The sequence below is a fragment of the Saccopteryx leptura genome, chromosome 3, assembly GCF_036850995.1.
Source record: "Saccopteryx leptura isolate mSacLep1 chromosome 3, mSacLep1_pri_phased_curated, whole genome shotgun sequence".
Taxonomy (NCBI): domain Eukaryota; kingdom Metazoa; phylum Chordata; class Mammalia; order Chiroptera; family Emballonuridae; genus Saccopteryx; species Saccopteryx leptura.
In genome coordinates this window covers 94,001,456-94,017,740 of record NC_089505.1, presented here as the reverse complement: position 1 = coordinate 94,017,740, position 16,285 = coordinate 94,001,456, and the positions used below count along the sequence as shown (strand labels likewise).

At 43.7% G+C, this 16,285-nt stretch overlaps 1 protein-coding gene across 1 annotated transcript; it reads left to right on the top strand.

The window, feature by feature from the left end:
• The first annotated feature begins 1,715 nt into the window (after positions 1–1,715).
• Positions 1,716–2,622, top strand: LOC136397523 (splicing factor U2AF 35 kDa subunit-like protein). The gene has a single exon (XM_066372019.1). It carries the CDS (start codon positions 1,755–1,757, stop codon positions 2,475–2,477), a length of 723 nt encoding a protein of 240 aa, XP_066228116.1. The 5' UTR covers positions 1,716–1,754; the 3' UTR covers positions 2,478–2,622.
• Positions 2,623–16,285: the final 13,663 nt, after the last annotated feature.

Sequence of the window (16,285 nt, the reverse complement as noted above, 5' to 3'; positions counted from 1 at the left end):
TCTAATATTAAACACTGAAATAAATGTGAGCTATGCACACATTTAAGAAAGATTAATAAAAACAAGGAAGATAATTATTTTCCAATCCACTTATTCTTGTTCAGGGCTGTGGGTGGCCAGACTCTCTCCTGGCAGCTCAGAGTGCAAGGTGGGGACTAACCCTGGGCAGGTTGCCTTTCCATCGCAGGGCACGCTCACTCACACACACACACACACACTCAAACGAGAACAATTTAGACATCAATACACTTCATGTGCACATTTGGGATATGGGAGGATACCAGAGTGTTCAGAGGAAACCCACGCAGACGTGGGAAGAACATGCCAACTCCGCACAGACTTTGGCCCAGCTGGGGTTCAATTTTTTTTTTCCTCCTCCTCATCATCATGAAACCACATTATTTGAGGACCTGCTGTATTTGATTACCAGAGACAGCCCTGGGCAAACCTACAAAATAGGTCAAAGTTTGTCCTTGGCAAGTACAAAGTTTATGCTCCTTCCTTGGCTCCGGAACTTTCTCTCCACTTGTTCCTCTTAGTTCTCACGTGCTCCTTTCTTCCCTTGCCTTTTCAAAACCTGTTCTCAAGAAAGAACCTGGAGTAATTCACACTAAGGTATTAATGACTGCTGAAACTCAGTACTATCTCTCTCAGGGTATTTGTATTTTAATAAGGGATAAAGGATTATTCATCAGCTGTAGATTTCCAGGCTTAAGGGAACTTGGCCTTCTGGATTGACCCAAGCCTACTTCACCTACTCTGCTGACATCTGAGCAGTGTTTTATTGATCTATCCTTGATATACACCTAGTCCAATACCCACCTTGGTAGTTAAATTGCTCTTTTCTGTTCTTTCTCTTCAAGAAACTCCTGGTTTTTCAAGTAAAGCTTAAATGTCTTTCTTCTTGGAACAGCACATTACATGTGGAGAAATCTCAGTCATGGCTAAGAGCACACAGTGAGCTTTTAAGCTACAAAGTGGATGCAAAGCATTCTGCGAGTGAGCACTGCCAATGTCAAAATCATGACAATATTGTGGATGTGTTCAATATTAGCCACTTGGACCAACTTTGGTCCGCTCACCATAATCAGCAATAGAACCATATGGGGCATAGACCAGTTAGTCATTCTTTCAACAATTAACACCTGGTAGTTAACAATTAATAAAGCCAGGCATTGTTCTGAGTACTACTGGTACAGCAGGGAACAAGACAAAATGCCTACCCACAGGGAACTTATTGCATTCTAGGAGGAGAGGCAAAGAACACATAAAATGGTCAGGTGTTGATAAGTGTTCAAGAGAGGGACAAAAAGCAAGCCGCAGATAGGGAGTGCTAGGAAGGGGGTTAGGAAATTGGTGCATGCAATGGTTGCTACTTCACACAGGGTGGTCAGGGAAAGTGTGTCTTATAAGGCTGACATCTAAGCAGATGAAGTAAAGGAATAAGTCATGTGGACATCAGGAAAGAACACTGGGCTCAGGTAACTGCAAGGGCAAAGACCTAAATACAGAAGCATACTTACCCTGTTCAAGAAACAGCGTGAAGAATAGCATTTCTGGAGATCAGTGAAATGAGGAGAGTGGATAGGAGCCCATAGGACTAGATTATGTATAAGGACTTTGGCTTTTACTAAGAAAGGAAGCCACAGGAGGGTGCTGAGCAGAGAAATGACATGATGTGACATGCGTGTTAAAAAAAAATCACTTTGAGTGGCGGCGGCGTCGACAGCAGTGTTGGCTGCTGCGGGTGGGAAATGGCGGAGTACTTGGCCTCCATCTTCGGAACCGAAAAAGACAAAGTCAACTGTTCATTCTATTTCAAAATTGGTGCATGTCGTCATGGAGACAGATGCTCTCGGTTGCACAATAAACCGACCTTTAGCCAGACCATTGCCCTCTTGAACATTTACCGTAACCCTCAAAACTCTTCCCAGTCTGCTGACGGTTTGCGCTGTGCTGTGAGTGATGTCGAGATGCAGGAACACTATGATGAGTTTTTTGAGGAGGTTTTTACAGAGATGGAGGAGAAGTATGGTGAGGTTGAAGAGATGAACGTCTGTGATAACCTTGGAGACCACCTCGTAGGAAATGTATACGTGAAGTTTCACCGTGAAGAAGATGCAGAGAAAGCTGTGATTGACTTGAACAACCGCTGGTTCAACGGGCAGCCCATCCATGCTGAGCTCTCCCCCGTGACCGACTTCCGGGAAGCCTGCTGCCGCCAGTATGAAATGGGAGAGTGTACACGAGGCGGCTTCTGCAACTTCATGCATCTGAAGCCCATTTCCAGAGAGCTGCGACGGGAACTGTATGGGCGCCGGCGCAAGAAGCATCGATCGAGGTCCCGGTCCCGGGAGCGTCGCTCTCGGTCTAGAGACCGTGGTCGTGGTGGCGGTGGCGGTGGTGGAGGAGGTGGTGGGGGACGGGAGCGTGATAGGAGGCGGTCAAGAGATCGTGAGAGATCTGGGCGATTCTGAGCCAGGCTATTTTTACCGTATGTGTCTGCTAGAAAGTGTTGTAGTTGATTGACCAAACCAGTTCATAATGGGAATTTTTTTTAAAAAAAAACAATTAAAAAAACAAAGATGGATTTCTGAATAAAATTTGTAGTGATATAGTAAAAAAAAAAAAAAAAAAAAAAAAAAAAAATCACTTTGGCTGACCTGTGGAGGAAGGCAAGAGTGGGCTAGTTAGAAAGTGACTGCAATAATTCAGACGAAAGATCGTGGGGGTTGTGACCAGAATGGGTTGTGCAGTAGTGAGAAGTGGTCAGATGCTGAACTCATTTTGAAGGTAGAGGCAATAGGCTGTGCTGATGCACTGAATATGGGGTGTGAGAGAAAGGAACCAAGGATGGTTACGAGGTATGGGGCAGTATTCGAGAGTAGGCATGGTACTTTAAATTCCTGTTTGCTGGAGGAAAAATGATTCAAATTAAAGGTGGTGTTGCCGACAACCTCCTGGGAAGTTCTGACAGGCAAAGGCTGTAGGTTTGATTCCCCGTCAGGGCACATACAGGGACAGAGCCATGTTTCCGTCTCTCTCTTTCCCTTCCTCTATAGTGCAAATCAGTAAGTAAATAAAAAAAAAAAGTTTAGCCCTGGCCGGTTGGCTCAGCAGTAGAGCGTCGGCCTAGCGTGCGGAGGACCCGGGTTCGATTCCCGGCCAGGGCACACAGGAGAAGCGCCCATTTGCTTCTCCACCCCTCCGCTGCGCTTTCCTCTCTGTCTCTCTCTTCCCCTCCCGCAGCCGAGACTCCACTGGAGCAAAGATGGCCCGAGCGCTGGGGATGGCTCTGTGGCCTCTGCCTCAGGCGCTAGAGTGGCTCTGGTCGCAACATGGCGATGCCCAGGTTGGGCAGAGCATCGCCCCCTGGTGGGCAGAGCGTCGCCCCATGGTGGGCGTGCCGGGTGGATCCCGGTCGGGCGCATGCGGGAGTCTGTCTGACTGTCTCTCCCTGTTTCCAGCTTCAGAAAAATGAAAAAAAAAAAAAAAAAAAAAAAAAAGTTTAAAAATTCATAAAAAGAAGAAGAGGAGGAAGAGGAGCTAGGCCATCCCAATGATCTCAAATGCCATCCAAACTGGACGTTTTCTTGGCCAGGCCTCACACACACTGGTGTGCACGCTGGGACCTAGATTTCATGAACTGACAGGTGGATGACAAGGCTCTGGCTCCTCGCGTACGAGAAGCGAAGCTGAAGTTGCCCTCTAAATTCACAACGGAAGTTCGACTTTTACAATAAATACTTTGGCAAGGCAGGCCCCTGCCTTCCCCCACAAAACTCCTTTGGCCCCCGAAGCAGTCTGTCTCTTCCAGCCAGCACTGAACACACTGCCCGACTCAATATCCTTAATATCCCTAATTTCCACCCACTATTTGTCATGACTCTTCTTTCCATCCTAACATGTGCAGGTGTTGGACCGGTTGGTCAGAACTCTGTTCGGGAGGCAGATTTTAGCATCCGACGAGTCTTATTCTCAAGAAATGTTCCTGCATGATAGCCTCACGGGTGCAATTTACCACCGCTGCAGCGCTTTTGTATAGCTGGTGCAGAAAGGTCTCAACTTCCCGTTTCGTCTCTCTCTGGTCAATCCAGTCAGGCCAAGATTTCGTGGGATACCAAAGTAGATCCTCCAGAAAGCACTCCAGGAACCTTCACCACCAACACGGAGAACTTGGTGAAAATGCGCCTGCGTCGCATCATGTGCCTGTTGCGTACACTCGCAAAGGGCAATGGGTCCTGCCCACGTGATGTACGTTGGCCAATGCCTGGAGTCCGCACTAGGCTCCTGGTTGCTAGGCGACCCCAGCTCCGGCTGGGCATCACGTGGTTGGCTTTATCCTGGGAGGTAGCGGTGGGAGCTCCAGACCCGACTCATTCTCTTTGATGTTTTAGTTCCTGTGAGGGATTTTAGCAGCTGCGGTCTTCTCTCTGGTGGCAGCTCTGGTGGCGGCCCCTACCCCTTTTCGCCTTCGAGGTTTGAACCCAGGCGTGCCGGCATCCTCAAGCTTCTGTTCCTCGGGGACCAACTTGGCAGCTGGGGCAGGGCCGCGCTGGTTAGGCGTGGTCCAGTCACAAATTCCATGCCTTGGCCAGCGCAGCTCAAGAGAACCAGAGGACTGTGGTTCGGCAGAGGTGTGGCGGAGGCAGTGGCGGGCGGAAGAGCTGGTCCCTGTTGGAAGTCCAGGCGCGGCATCTTGCAGCTACCTAGCGGCTCGCGTCAAGGTTTAGGTTTGTCGCTTTGGCCAGAGAAGGAAAATGGTCACAGGGACTCTGTACCACATGTGCTTCTTTCCTGAAACGATTGTCTTGAACAGTTGTATACTGAAGGATAACATATTTCGAGAAAAAGAAAAATAAAGCTATTCCCAGAAGTGAAAACAGTCAACTACATTAAAAAAAAATTTTTTTTTTTAATTTATTTTAGAGAGGAGAGAGAGAGAGACAGAGAGAGAGAGAAGAGGGGGAGCTGGAAGCATCAACTCCCATATGTGCCTTGACCAGGCAAGCCCAGGGTTTCAAACCCGCAACCTCAGCATTTCCAGGTCGACGCTTTATCCACTGCGCCACCACAGGTCAGGCCAACAGTCAACTACATTTTTAAAAAGTTTATGTATTTGAGACCTGTCTGGTTGGCTCAATTGGTTAGAACATTATTTCCATATGCCAAGGTTGCAGGTTCGAATCCCAGTCAGGACACATACAAGACTCAACCAATAAATGCATAAAAACGTAGGGCAACAAATCCATCTCTCTCTCTCTCTCTCTCTCTCCTTTTCTCTCTCTCTCCCCCTCTTCCTCTCTAAAATCAATAAAAATAAAAAAGACACCTGACCAGGCGGTGGCGCAGTGGATAGAGCGTCAGACTGGGATGCAGAGGACCCAGGTTCGAGACCCTGAGGTCACCAGTTTGAGCGTAGGCTCATCTGGTTTGAGCAAGGTCGCTGGCTCCAGCAGGGGATTGCTTGGTCTGCTGAAGGCCCACAGTCAAGGCACATATGAGAAAGCAATCAATGAACAACTAGGGTGTTGCAATGCGCAATGGAAAACTAATGATTGATGCTTCTCATCTCTCTCTGTTTCTGTCTGTCTGTCCCTGTCTATCCCTCTCTCTGACTCACTCCCTGTCTCTGTAAAAAATAAATGAATAAATAAAATTAAAAAAAAATAAAATAAAGACATGTTAAAAAAATAATGAAATAAGAAGGCCTTGTTTTGGGGATTTCTAGTAACAATGGCAGTCTTTTTGCTGTTCAGTATTTTCAATCCAGAAGTACTTGTGGTGTGGCTGGGACTTGTAACTCGCTATTTATTAGAAAGTTTGATATTTCACGGTACCTAACACGTTTGGATTGGGTATCACATTTCATTCTAATCACGAGCTTGTGAAATAGGTAGGCAGGTTTCACTGCCCTTTTTGTCATGCATAAAGAAACATGATCAGAGAAATTATTTCCCAGACATCAGTGCTTCTTAGTCTTGAATGTGTATAGCAAGCACCTGGGAAATCTTGTGAAAATGTCTTATGAATCTTAAGGTTTGAGGATCTGAGGGTTTTTGCATGTCTAACAAGCTCCCAAGTTGCAGATAAAGAGGCTGTTGGCCTCATGAATAGTAATAGCCCTATGTAATTGTTATTGCTAATCGCACAACTACCTCCTTTCTATATCTGATTTTATGCCCAAACAACAATTTAACATCAGCAAACTTTTAGTTACACATGAAGGGAAAGTCATAGGATGAAAATGATCAAAAGCATATATTATCCATATAAAATTTCTATTCAGAATTCATTTTGGTTATTTTGTTAGTTTGATCATCTGAGAATTCACAATATTTGGAATAATAGACTTAAAACTATCAAACCTTTTATTGTTAAAAGTCTTTAGATAAAGGTGAAATCCCTCTGACATTGAAGAACATGCTTAACCCATGGGATCCATGGATTCAGACTTGACTCTCACTGACTCACTACGCATCTGCCGTCCTTTGGTTCTTTAAAAAGTTTCAACACTGAAAACACACCTGAAGTTCTGAACACAGAGACTAAGTAGTGAAGGCTCTCCAAATTATGGTGTATTTACAAGAAGAAATTTAAAATGATGTAAGAAATGTAGTGGAATAACCCATTGCATGGCCTTGGATGGGAACACAGCCAACAAGAAAATAATATTTTGCCAAGAGAATTGTTTTGTGACTTGAAGGTGGGTCACTGAAATAGGTCTATGTGACTGAAGGCAGTTGCTGGGCTTTTTTCTCAGTAAAACATTCTCATAAGATTTCTGTTCCTTTCAAGGTTATCCCTTGAGATAAAGAGAGGAATGTTGTGGGAACCATAGAAGCAATAGCAATTAATGCCTTTTGATATTATATTATTATTAAGCTATCATGCAGGTGTACTGCATGTTTTTGTTTTTGTTTTTTTAATTTTCAGGGACAGAGAGAGAGTCAGAGAGAGGGATAGATAGGGACAGACAGACAGGAACGGAGAGAGATGAGAAGCATCAATCATCAGTTTTTCGTTGCAAGGCCTTAGTTGTTCATTGATTGATTTCTCATACCTGCCTTGACTGGGGGGCTACAGCAGACAGAGTAACCCCTTGCTTGAGCCAGCGACCTTGGGTCCAAGCTGGTGAGCTTTTTGCTCAAACCAGATGAGCCCGCGCTCAAGCTGGTGACCTCGGGGTCTCGAATCTGGGTCATCTGCATCCCAGTTCGACGCTCTATCTACTGCACCACCACCTGGTCAGACTATTCCATGTATCTTTAAGTAAAAGTTATGCTTGATGTTATGCCAATTTCTCAGTAAACAAGCTTTTTGAAGTCTTGTGAATAAAAGTAGGACACAGTGCAAACTCGGGGCCATTTGCCTGAGCGAGTGGTGGTCCTTTGCTAGTCCTTGATGATTTCATCTGCTGATCTCTCTCTCTGCGCCCCCGACTCACAACAACAACAAAGAAAAAATAGATATCTAGGAACCCAGGTCAATGATTTTTAGATTGATAGGGTTTGATATATGTAAAATTAATGAAAATTAGCCTGACCAGCTGCAGCACACTGGATAGAACATCATCCTGGGACACTGAGGTCCCAGGTTCGAAATCCTGAGGTCACCAGCTTGAGCATGGACTCATACAGCTTGAAAGCAGGCTTATCAGCTTGAGCGTGGGATCATCAACATGACCCCATAGTCTCTGGCCTGAGCCCAAAGGTTACTGGCTTGACCAGTAGACCCTATGTTCTTCATACAACATCAGGGTAATTAACTCTTTTGTAGACTTTATAAGCCTCATACAACATCAGGGTGGTTAACTCCTTCATGGACCTGCATGAAATTTCTGGAGGACTGGTGGTTGAAAAATACTGATCTAGATTGTATTAAAGTGCTCAGCATTTTTATGGCAACTTGTATGAGGTCAAAGAGCAGTCTTGTCAAATGTTCAGTTGACACAGTCAGGAATTAGCAGTAATTAATCAGCCCACAGGAACAAAAGTTAAAGAGATTCAGATTGGTTAAAATGATGGCTCAAAACCAACACGAGTTCCCAGTTAAGTACAAGCAATTGAATGTACCAGGTAAGGAAGACTTGAGTTCATTCATGAGAAATGAAAGCAGTGATTTTGGCTGATTGCACACTTGATGTATTTGTTAAAGAAGAGAGAAAAAAATATTTTGCAACTTTATATTGCACATATAAAGTGGTCATACAAATAAATAAATACATAAAGTGGACATTTCTATCCCTGGCTGGATAGCTCAGTTGATCAGAGCATTATCCTGAAGTGCAGAGCTTGCCAATGTGGTCCCTGGTCAGGGCACACATAGGAATGGATCAATGTTTCTGTCTCTTTCTCACTCTCTCCCTTCCTCTCTCTCTCTCTCTCTTAAAAAAAGTGGTTATATTCAAAATAAAGGAGATATTATCCCCCCATATTGTCATTTTTATCTCTAAAATTCCAATTATTTTTTATATCCCCATGACTTTACTTATCACTTGGAACATATGGAATACAGTTATAATAACTATTTTAATGTCTGCTGCTAATTCTAATGTTTGTGTCACATCTGGGTCCGTTTTTATTGATTGACTGCTCTCCTCATTATGGGTCACATTTTCCTGTCTCTTTGTCTTCCTGGTAACTTTTGATTGGATGTCAGATATTATAAATTTTAACTTGCTCAGTGTTGGCTTATTTTTATTCCTATAAAACTTGAGTTTTGTTTTGGGGTGCAGTTAAGTTACTTTGATTCTTTTCTTTTTCTTTTTTAAGAGAGAGAGAGAGAGAGAGAGAGAGAGACAGACAGACAGACAGGAAGGGAGAGAGTTGAGAAGCATCAACTCAGAATTGCAGCACTTTAGTTATTTATCAATTGCTTTCACATACGTGCCTTGACCCAGAAGCTCCAGCCAAGCCAGAGACCATGGGGTCATGTCTATAATCCCACACTCAAGCTGGTGACCCTGTGCTCAAACCAGATGAGCCCACGCTCAAGTTAGCAACCTCAGGATTTTGAACCTGGGTCCTCAGCGTCCCCGCCCAATGCCTGGTCAGCTACTTTGATTCTTTTGGGTCTTGCTTTTCAAACTTGTTAGGACTAGAGCAGTGGCACTCTAGGGCCAACTATTGTCCCTGAGGCAAGACCTTCATGAGTACTCTTCCCAGTGCTCCATAAATCTTGAGTTCTTCTAACCTGGTGGTGGGGCTAGGTGCTATGCCCAGCCCAGTGTGTGCATCAAGCACTTTTCCCTCCTATCCTTTCAAGTGGTTCTTTCCCCAGCCTCAGGTAGTTTTCTTACGCACATGTGCTAACCAGTACTTTTCTGAATACTAGAAGAGGACACCCTACAGGTCTCTGGGGTTCTCTCGCTCCCTGTACCACTCTCTCCTCCCTGGTACTCTGTCTTATGAGCTCTAGCTGTCTTGGTCTCCCTGGACAGCCAGCTCTGTCTCCTCAAACCAGGGACTCCACTGAGGTCTGCCTGTTTTCCTTCCCTGCACTGGAGCCTGGAAACTCAAGGCAATAACCTGGGGCAGTGCTAGGGCTAACCTTGTTTGTTTCCCTTTCTCAGGGTTCCTGCCACTGGGGGCTTGGTGTCTACTGCATGACAAACCCATTGTTTCATATTTTTTCGTTGCTCTTTTGGCAATTTTAGGCAGAAAAGTAAATCTGGTCCCTCTATCTCTGTCTTGACTTCTAGAAGTAGAAATCCAAGTATCACATCCATCAGGAACACTTGCCACTCAAAATCATTGAATATTGAAACTTTTAAATTAGGTTGCATGCTACTGAACTCAGTATTGAAATCCAACTTATTCTAGGAGAAGACAGCTATTATCTTGTCTTTATATCACTACAGACTTAGCCAATAGCCTGGCGCTTGGCTGACACCCAGTAAAGCTGGAGTGGATGAAGAAACTATTTTGAGCAAATAGCTGTCAATCAGCTTATGGTGTTTTCTTCCAACATTTGTTGATGGGCATTTGCAATTTTCTTTCTGTCTGCCAGCAGGAAATGAAAGCTAGGCAAATGGAAATTTTTGGGATTTGTTATTCATGATTACAATTATCCACAAAAATGCATCCTTTAGAAAAGCGTATTTACAGGCATAAGGGAACTTTTTGGGATGACTGAAATATTCTAAAACTGGGTTGTAGTGATGCAGCAGTTTACAAAAATCATTGAATTGTATACTCAAAACTAGGTAAATTTTGTGGTATATAAATTATACCTAAGTAATTTTTAAAAAGCATATCTTAAAGATTTCTAAGACATGTTAAGGTGAAAAAAGAAGTTGCCAACCTCTTTATATAGGCTAAACCCAGCTTTGAGTTTTTTGAAAAGCCTTATCTGTATTGAACTATAACTTTGATTCAGTAGGTGTACACTATGGTGGACTTTCACTTTGTCCAACACACATGTATTTCTTTTGTAGTCAGAAAAAAAAAAGGATCTTAAAAGGAAGATTAAAAATTTTTAATTAAAAGAGAGAGAAAATAGCCTGGCCTGTGGTGGTGCAGTAGATACAGCATCAGCCTGGAATGCTGAGGTCACCAGTTTGAAAGTCTGGGCTTGCCTCGTCAAGGCACATACAACAGGCAAGCAAATGAACACCTAAAGTGATGCAAATATGAGTTGATACTTCTTGCTTCCCACCCCATCTCTATAAATCAATAAATAAAATCTTCTTTAAAAAACGAGAGAGAAAATAAGTAAAGGGAAATGCCAAGAGAAAAAGGGGTCCGTTTGACCCATCTACAAGGTAGTGGAGACAATGTTAGATAAGATATCAGAAAACCTGCATTCCAGTTCTGTTGTTCGAACTCTGAGCTGAGACAAATTATTTTGCTGCTAGTCATGTTTCCAGAAATCAGTTTTAAATAATGAACACTTGGAGCCTGGATCTGAAATTTAGGTGAAGCTCTGAAACAATTTTGATAACAGTTATGGGAATGAAGTCCATACAGGGGAATCCTTCTACCCTCTTAGCTATCCAGTACACGATGACACTCCCTCCCTCTTTGACAGGTAAGACCATCTCTAATTCTGGATTCTGGACAGGAAGTTGCTGTGCAATATACAATGACATCACTGGCCTGGCACTTCAGTTTCCTTATTGGATATAAATAATATGTATTATTTGTTTTCTAGGATAATTGGAAGGACTAATAAGATATATATCATGTTGAACTCAAAAGGAAATTGAGCAAGGAGTCACTCGCTCTGCTGGAGCCCCCCAACCAAGGTTCATATGAGGAAGCAATCAATGAACAACTAAGATGCCGAAACGAAGAATTGATGTTTCTCTTCTCTCTCCCTTCCTATCTGTCTGTCCGTATCTATCCGAAGTCAGATTAAGAGGACAAATACTTTATCATACCACTGATTTGATTATACTACATTATAGCACACATGCTTGTTTATATGAGATCTCTACTTGAAACATTCATTCTTACCTTTCAAACACATATAATGGTGTCGAACTGTCTAGCATAAATTGGTTCATAGATGAATTTGTCTAAAAAGCATTTTCAAAGTGTCCCATGGCTTTGTGTCACTCTAGAACCTCCGTTTTAAGCTACAGTCCCTTTCATCATCAATTATTGAATATTCAGTTCTACTAATGATTTGAGTCAGATCTCTTTACCCAGAATATATAGTTTATAATTAATAATCAGCCCTTGCATTTGTCTAATGCCTCTCTCTCTAAGGACCAGGTTGATGGTGTACTCGCAGCTGTGCATCCTCAACAGGAGGTCAGGAAAGGTCAGCTATTATTACAGTCTCCACTTTGCAGATGAAGACAAGCTACTCAGAAGCAGCTGGCTACCTTACAGAAGCAAAGAGGACGCTGTTTAGAAGAAATGCATAGGAAACTGGCTGGCGCTTGCAAGAATCTGAACATCTTCTTCAAGAACAAATTAAATGGTGCCAAGATTATATTAAGATAGCCTACTTTATAGGACAATTGTTGACGTCTCAGGATGAAAGCCGACTGACTAAACAACCTGAACTGAGTGCGTCCCCTGATGGATGATGGAAGAAGAGCTGTGTGCATTTCCTGAATTCGTCTTTTCTATATTCATCTTTCTGTGCCCTCTCCTGGCTTGACTTTGAAACTGCATAATATAGTATTCTTGAAACTTCACTGGGTGGGTCCTTCCTTAGATAAATTTCATGCTTGGCCCTCCCTTTCCCATTTTGGGCTAGAGAGAGACCAAGAGGGCCAACTACTTTGGTGTCTGGATAAAAGTGGTCAGATTAATCCCCAAATGTCGAAAAGCTGAAGAGCGAGACTAAACAACCAGTATCATGTTCAAATAGTACCTGTTCTTCTTTTCTTTTTTTAAAGATTTTATTTCTTGATTTTACGGGGGGACGGGGAGTGAGAAGTATAGTTGTTTCACTTTAGTTGTTCATTGCTTGCTTATTGTATGTGCCTTGACTAAACAAGCCTGGAGTTTCGAACCGGCGACCTCAGTGTTCCAGGTCAATGCTCTATCCACTGCACCACCACAGGCCAGGCTGTTCTTATTTTCTATACTCAAAAACGATGCGGTGACGGAAGACAATTTGACTTTGGGTGAGGGGTATGCAGCATAATCAAATGTCAAAATAATCTGGAGATGTTTTCTCTCAACATATGTACCCCGATTTATCAATGTCATTGCATTAAATTTAATAATAATAATAAAAACACATACACACACACAAAAAACAATGATGCTATTATTGGGGATTACTCTATATGAGTGTGTCAAGTATTCTCTGAGGCATTGCTGAGTGTGTATGTTTATAAAAGAAGTAGGAAGAGTGGAGATTTAGACAAACTTTGATAAACATATTCTGAACATACTCAAAAATATGTCTTTCAAAAAAAATATATGTCTTTTTCTTTAGGGCCAGGGAGCAAGGAAGGTAAAGGTAAATGTCAGGTGTGTTGGGGAAGCTGGGGTTGCTGCAAGATCCTGGCTGAGCCTGTGCAAGCACCGACAAGTTCAAAGCGTTGACGCCTCGTGTGGAACCCTTGCATCATGCACCAGGGCAAAGGGAAGCCGCGCAGACAGCTGAACCGTACATGGTGTTTTCTTTATTCTCTTTGGCTGTCACAGTCTTTTGGCTGAAATAGTTATCTCCCCAGAGCCACTCTCCACAGCTTCCAGAAGGTCTGTTCAGTCATTTACTTGCTCGCCAAACATTTATTTTATTTTTGTTTTTTTTAATAAGGCACTGTGCTTAGAGGCTGGCTTAATCAAGGATGAAGCAGGTATTGGAATGTATGGTTTAGAAAATGTGCTTTGGAACCTTTATTCCAATCATGGGACACACATACCATCTGTATGTTCCACTGAATAAACTGGGGGGGGGCAGCATTCATATATGTTTTGGTAAAAAAAAAAAAAGAAACGAATGACATTTTCTACATGTTGTATAACTATGATTTGAAATATAAAATAAAAGTATTAGAGACAGCATTAAATACTGAGCTTGTACAAAATTTCCAAATAAAATATCTTCAAAAATTTAGCTTTCTTCTGTGAATATAACTTTAGAATATCAGGTTTTATGCTTGAAATGGCTATATGAAGTGCCGACCATGACTTTTTAAGGAGGGACTCTTGTCAGCCCCAGGAGGGGTTCCTGACAGCCATAAATAATCAGAAACCCGACTTTGTAATAATAATTTTTAAAATCTTAACTTTAAAAAACTTAGGAGTGCTCTCCCTCGGGGAGCCCTCCCGCACCTTCCCCGCCCCCTTCCTCAGGTGCGGCTCTTTCTCCTAAGCTCCCCTTCTGTCACCTCTGTAACTTGTCTCCTAAAGCCCATTTTTCCTACCTCTGTGACTTTTTGTGTGTGTGTGTGTGTGACAGAGAGAGACAGAGAGAGGGACAGATAGGGACAGACAGATAGGAAGGGAGAGAGATGAGAAACATCAATTCTTCGTTTCGGCATCTTAGTTGTTCATTGATTGCTTTCTCATATGAGCCTTGATCGTTGGGGGGCTCCAGCAGAGCGAGTGACCCCTTGCTCAAGCGCTCAAGCCAGCAACCACTGGTGAGCCTGTGGTCAAGCCGGATGAGCCCGCGCTCAAGCTGGTGACCTTGGGGTTTCAAACCTGGGTCCTCTCAGTCCTAGTCTGAAGCTCTTTTCATTTTGTCACCGCCTGGCAGGCTACCTCTGTGACTTTCTAAATAAACTTTCTCTTATAGTTGGTAAAGATAAATTTACAAAAGTTTAAATATTTAAAGAAATGTCTTCTTTATCTTTCATAAACAAGTGTACAGTTAAAATTCCTTGTGATAACATTAATGGGTTTTGAATCCAATTAGACTCATGTCAAGCTTTTTAAAATAATGACAGAGCTTTGATTTAAAGCACACTCTTTCAGGTTTGATAGCCCCGTGGTAGGTGCCCTTCACTTTTTGTGACAGCCTGGATTCTCTTCTGATTGGTCAATATCTGTGCCATCTCAGATGTTAAAAATATTTTAAATATCACCCTGTCCAGAAGCATTGTGACAGTAGTCACCCTGAAGTTAGTGTGGCAATTTCTTGGACACCAACCAAAAATCGATGGAAACGTCTGATACAATGTAAAGAGAGATTTGGGTCAGCTATCTGGCGCTGCTCTGGTCAGGCCACCAACCTGTCTCCTAACCCTTTCACGACCCTGTACCTTGGGTTGTTGTTGCTCTTCCTCCTTGAGTACCTGGGCCCCAGCTCCTCTAGCAGGCCGCCAGTGACATGCAGCAGCTCACACTGCAGCTGGCTGCTGAGGTACATGTCCAGGTGGGGACACATGGCAAGTGGCAAACGACCCTGATCCTGTTGCCTACTCATGGGGATTACAGGGAGGATGTCACACTCTGCTCTGCTTGGATCACTTTCTTCTTGGATTGCCCAGAAGTGACTGGCCTAGCTGGTGGCCCCAAGGGCCATGGGATCTTAATGTGGTGTCCCACCTGTAACCCATTTGCAATATTACCAGTGCGCGCTGACCACGGGTCAGGACACTCTGCCGTGGAGGAAATAAAACGTACAGTGACAACGCTACCTGCTTTTTCTCAATGTGTGGCTTATGGTGCTCTCTCGCATTTAATCCCCGTAAGAACAACCAGGAGGGAATATCATCCCATTTTACAGAATGAATAGAAAACAGGTTCCAAAGGGTAAGTTGCTTAGGTTGATGTGCTAAGGCCACACTTCCCCGACTGGGTCCGTCAGGGATGTACACATTGGTGGGCTGAGTTAAACAAGTTGTTGGAGTGACAGCTTTACTTGAAACTTCTTGGGGGCAATTTAACTAGTAAATAATATAAAATATTTGTTATGCTAAAATAGATATGTGTTATGAAATTGAATGAAAACTGCGCAAATTTGCAAGATCAAACATGAAACTTCAAAGAAGTACTGTGCTTAATGGACGCACGTAGAGCTATGTACCCCCCTTCCTCGTGCCCGGGACCTGCGGGGGTGGGGATGACTTCTGTCTTCTGCCATCAGTGACTAAGATACACTGATGCAACTTTTTTTTCTGATTCCAGACCCACACTTATCCCAGGTAGAAAACTGTTCAGGTTTTAAGAGAGTTCAGAGTGGTTTAAACATGGGCTTCAGCTGACAACGGGGCGTGTGGAGCGGGGAGAGAGCATTTCAGGCAGAGGATATGGCGTGGGCAAAGTTAGGGGGCGAGAAAAATGGGACCTTGGGAGGTGAACAGTGGTTGGAGGGTCAAGTACGTGAAAACACGGGATTGGAGGAAAATACAATTGGGAAGGCGGCCTGGCTTCAGGAAGCGTGACCTGGCAGAGAAGTCCATGTGACAGCAGCGGTGGTGAGACGTGGGGTGAGAAAGTGGGAGGTGGGGAGGCCTGAACCAGGGTAGCCGCAGAGGGCAGGAGCCGAGGGCCTGCTTGCAGGAAACCACCGGGACTTACCTGGGGCGGGGCGTGGGGTCCAAGACAGGGCGGTGGAAAGACCTTGCAGCCTACCTGACTTGCTGTCAAATCATCTGGGTAGGGAGCTAGCAAACGGGCGACTGGAGCCCAGGGCTGAAAAGTGGCTTGTGAATGACCTGCCTGCAGGTGAAAACTATCACCCCCAGGTCAGATAGGTATAAGGAGCAGGGGCACACCTGGTGGAAGAGGCCATCTGAGGAAAGTTTAATGGAAGGGCGTGATCAGCAGTAGTGAATGCTGAAGAGCCTTTCCTATTCAATCTCAGCCTCTAAGCAATTAAAAAAATATATAATGCCACCAAATGGCTCATGTAACTTTATTAC

Bases quoted from the DNA above. Each gene is read 5' to 3' on its own strand.
- LOC136397523 (XM_066372019.1), top strand. From the start codon at position 1,755: ATGGCGGAGTACTTGGCCTCCATCTTCGGAACCGAAAAAGACAAAGTC.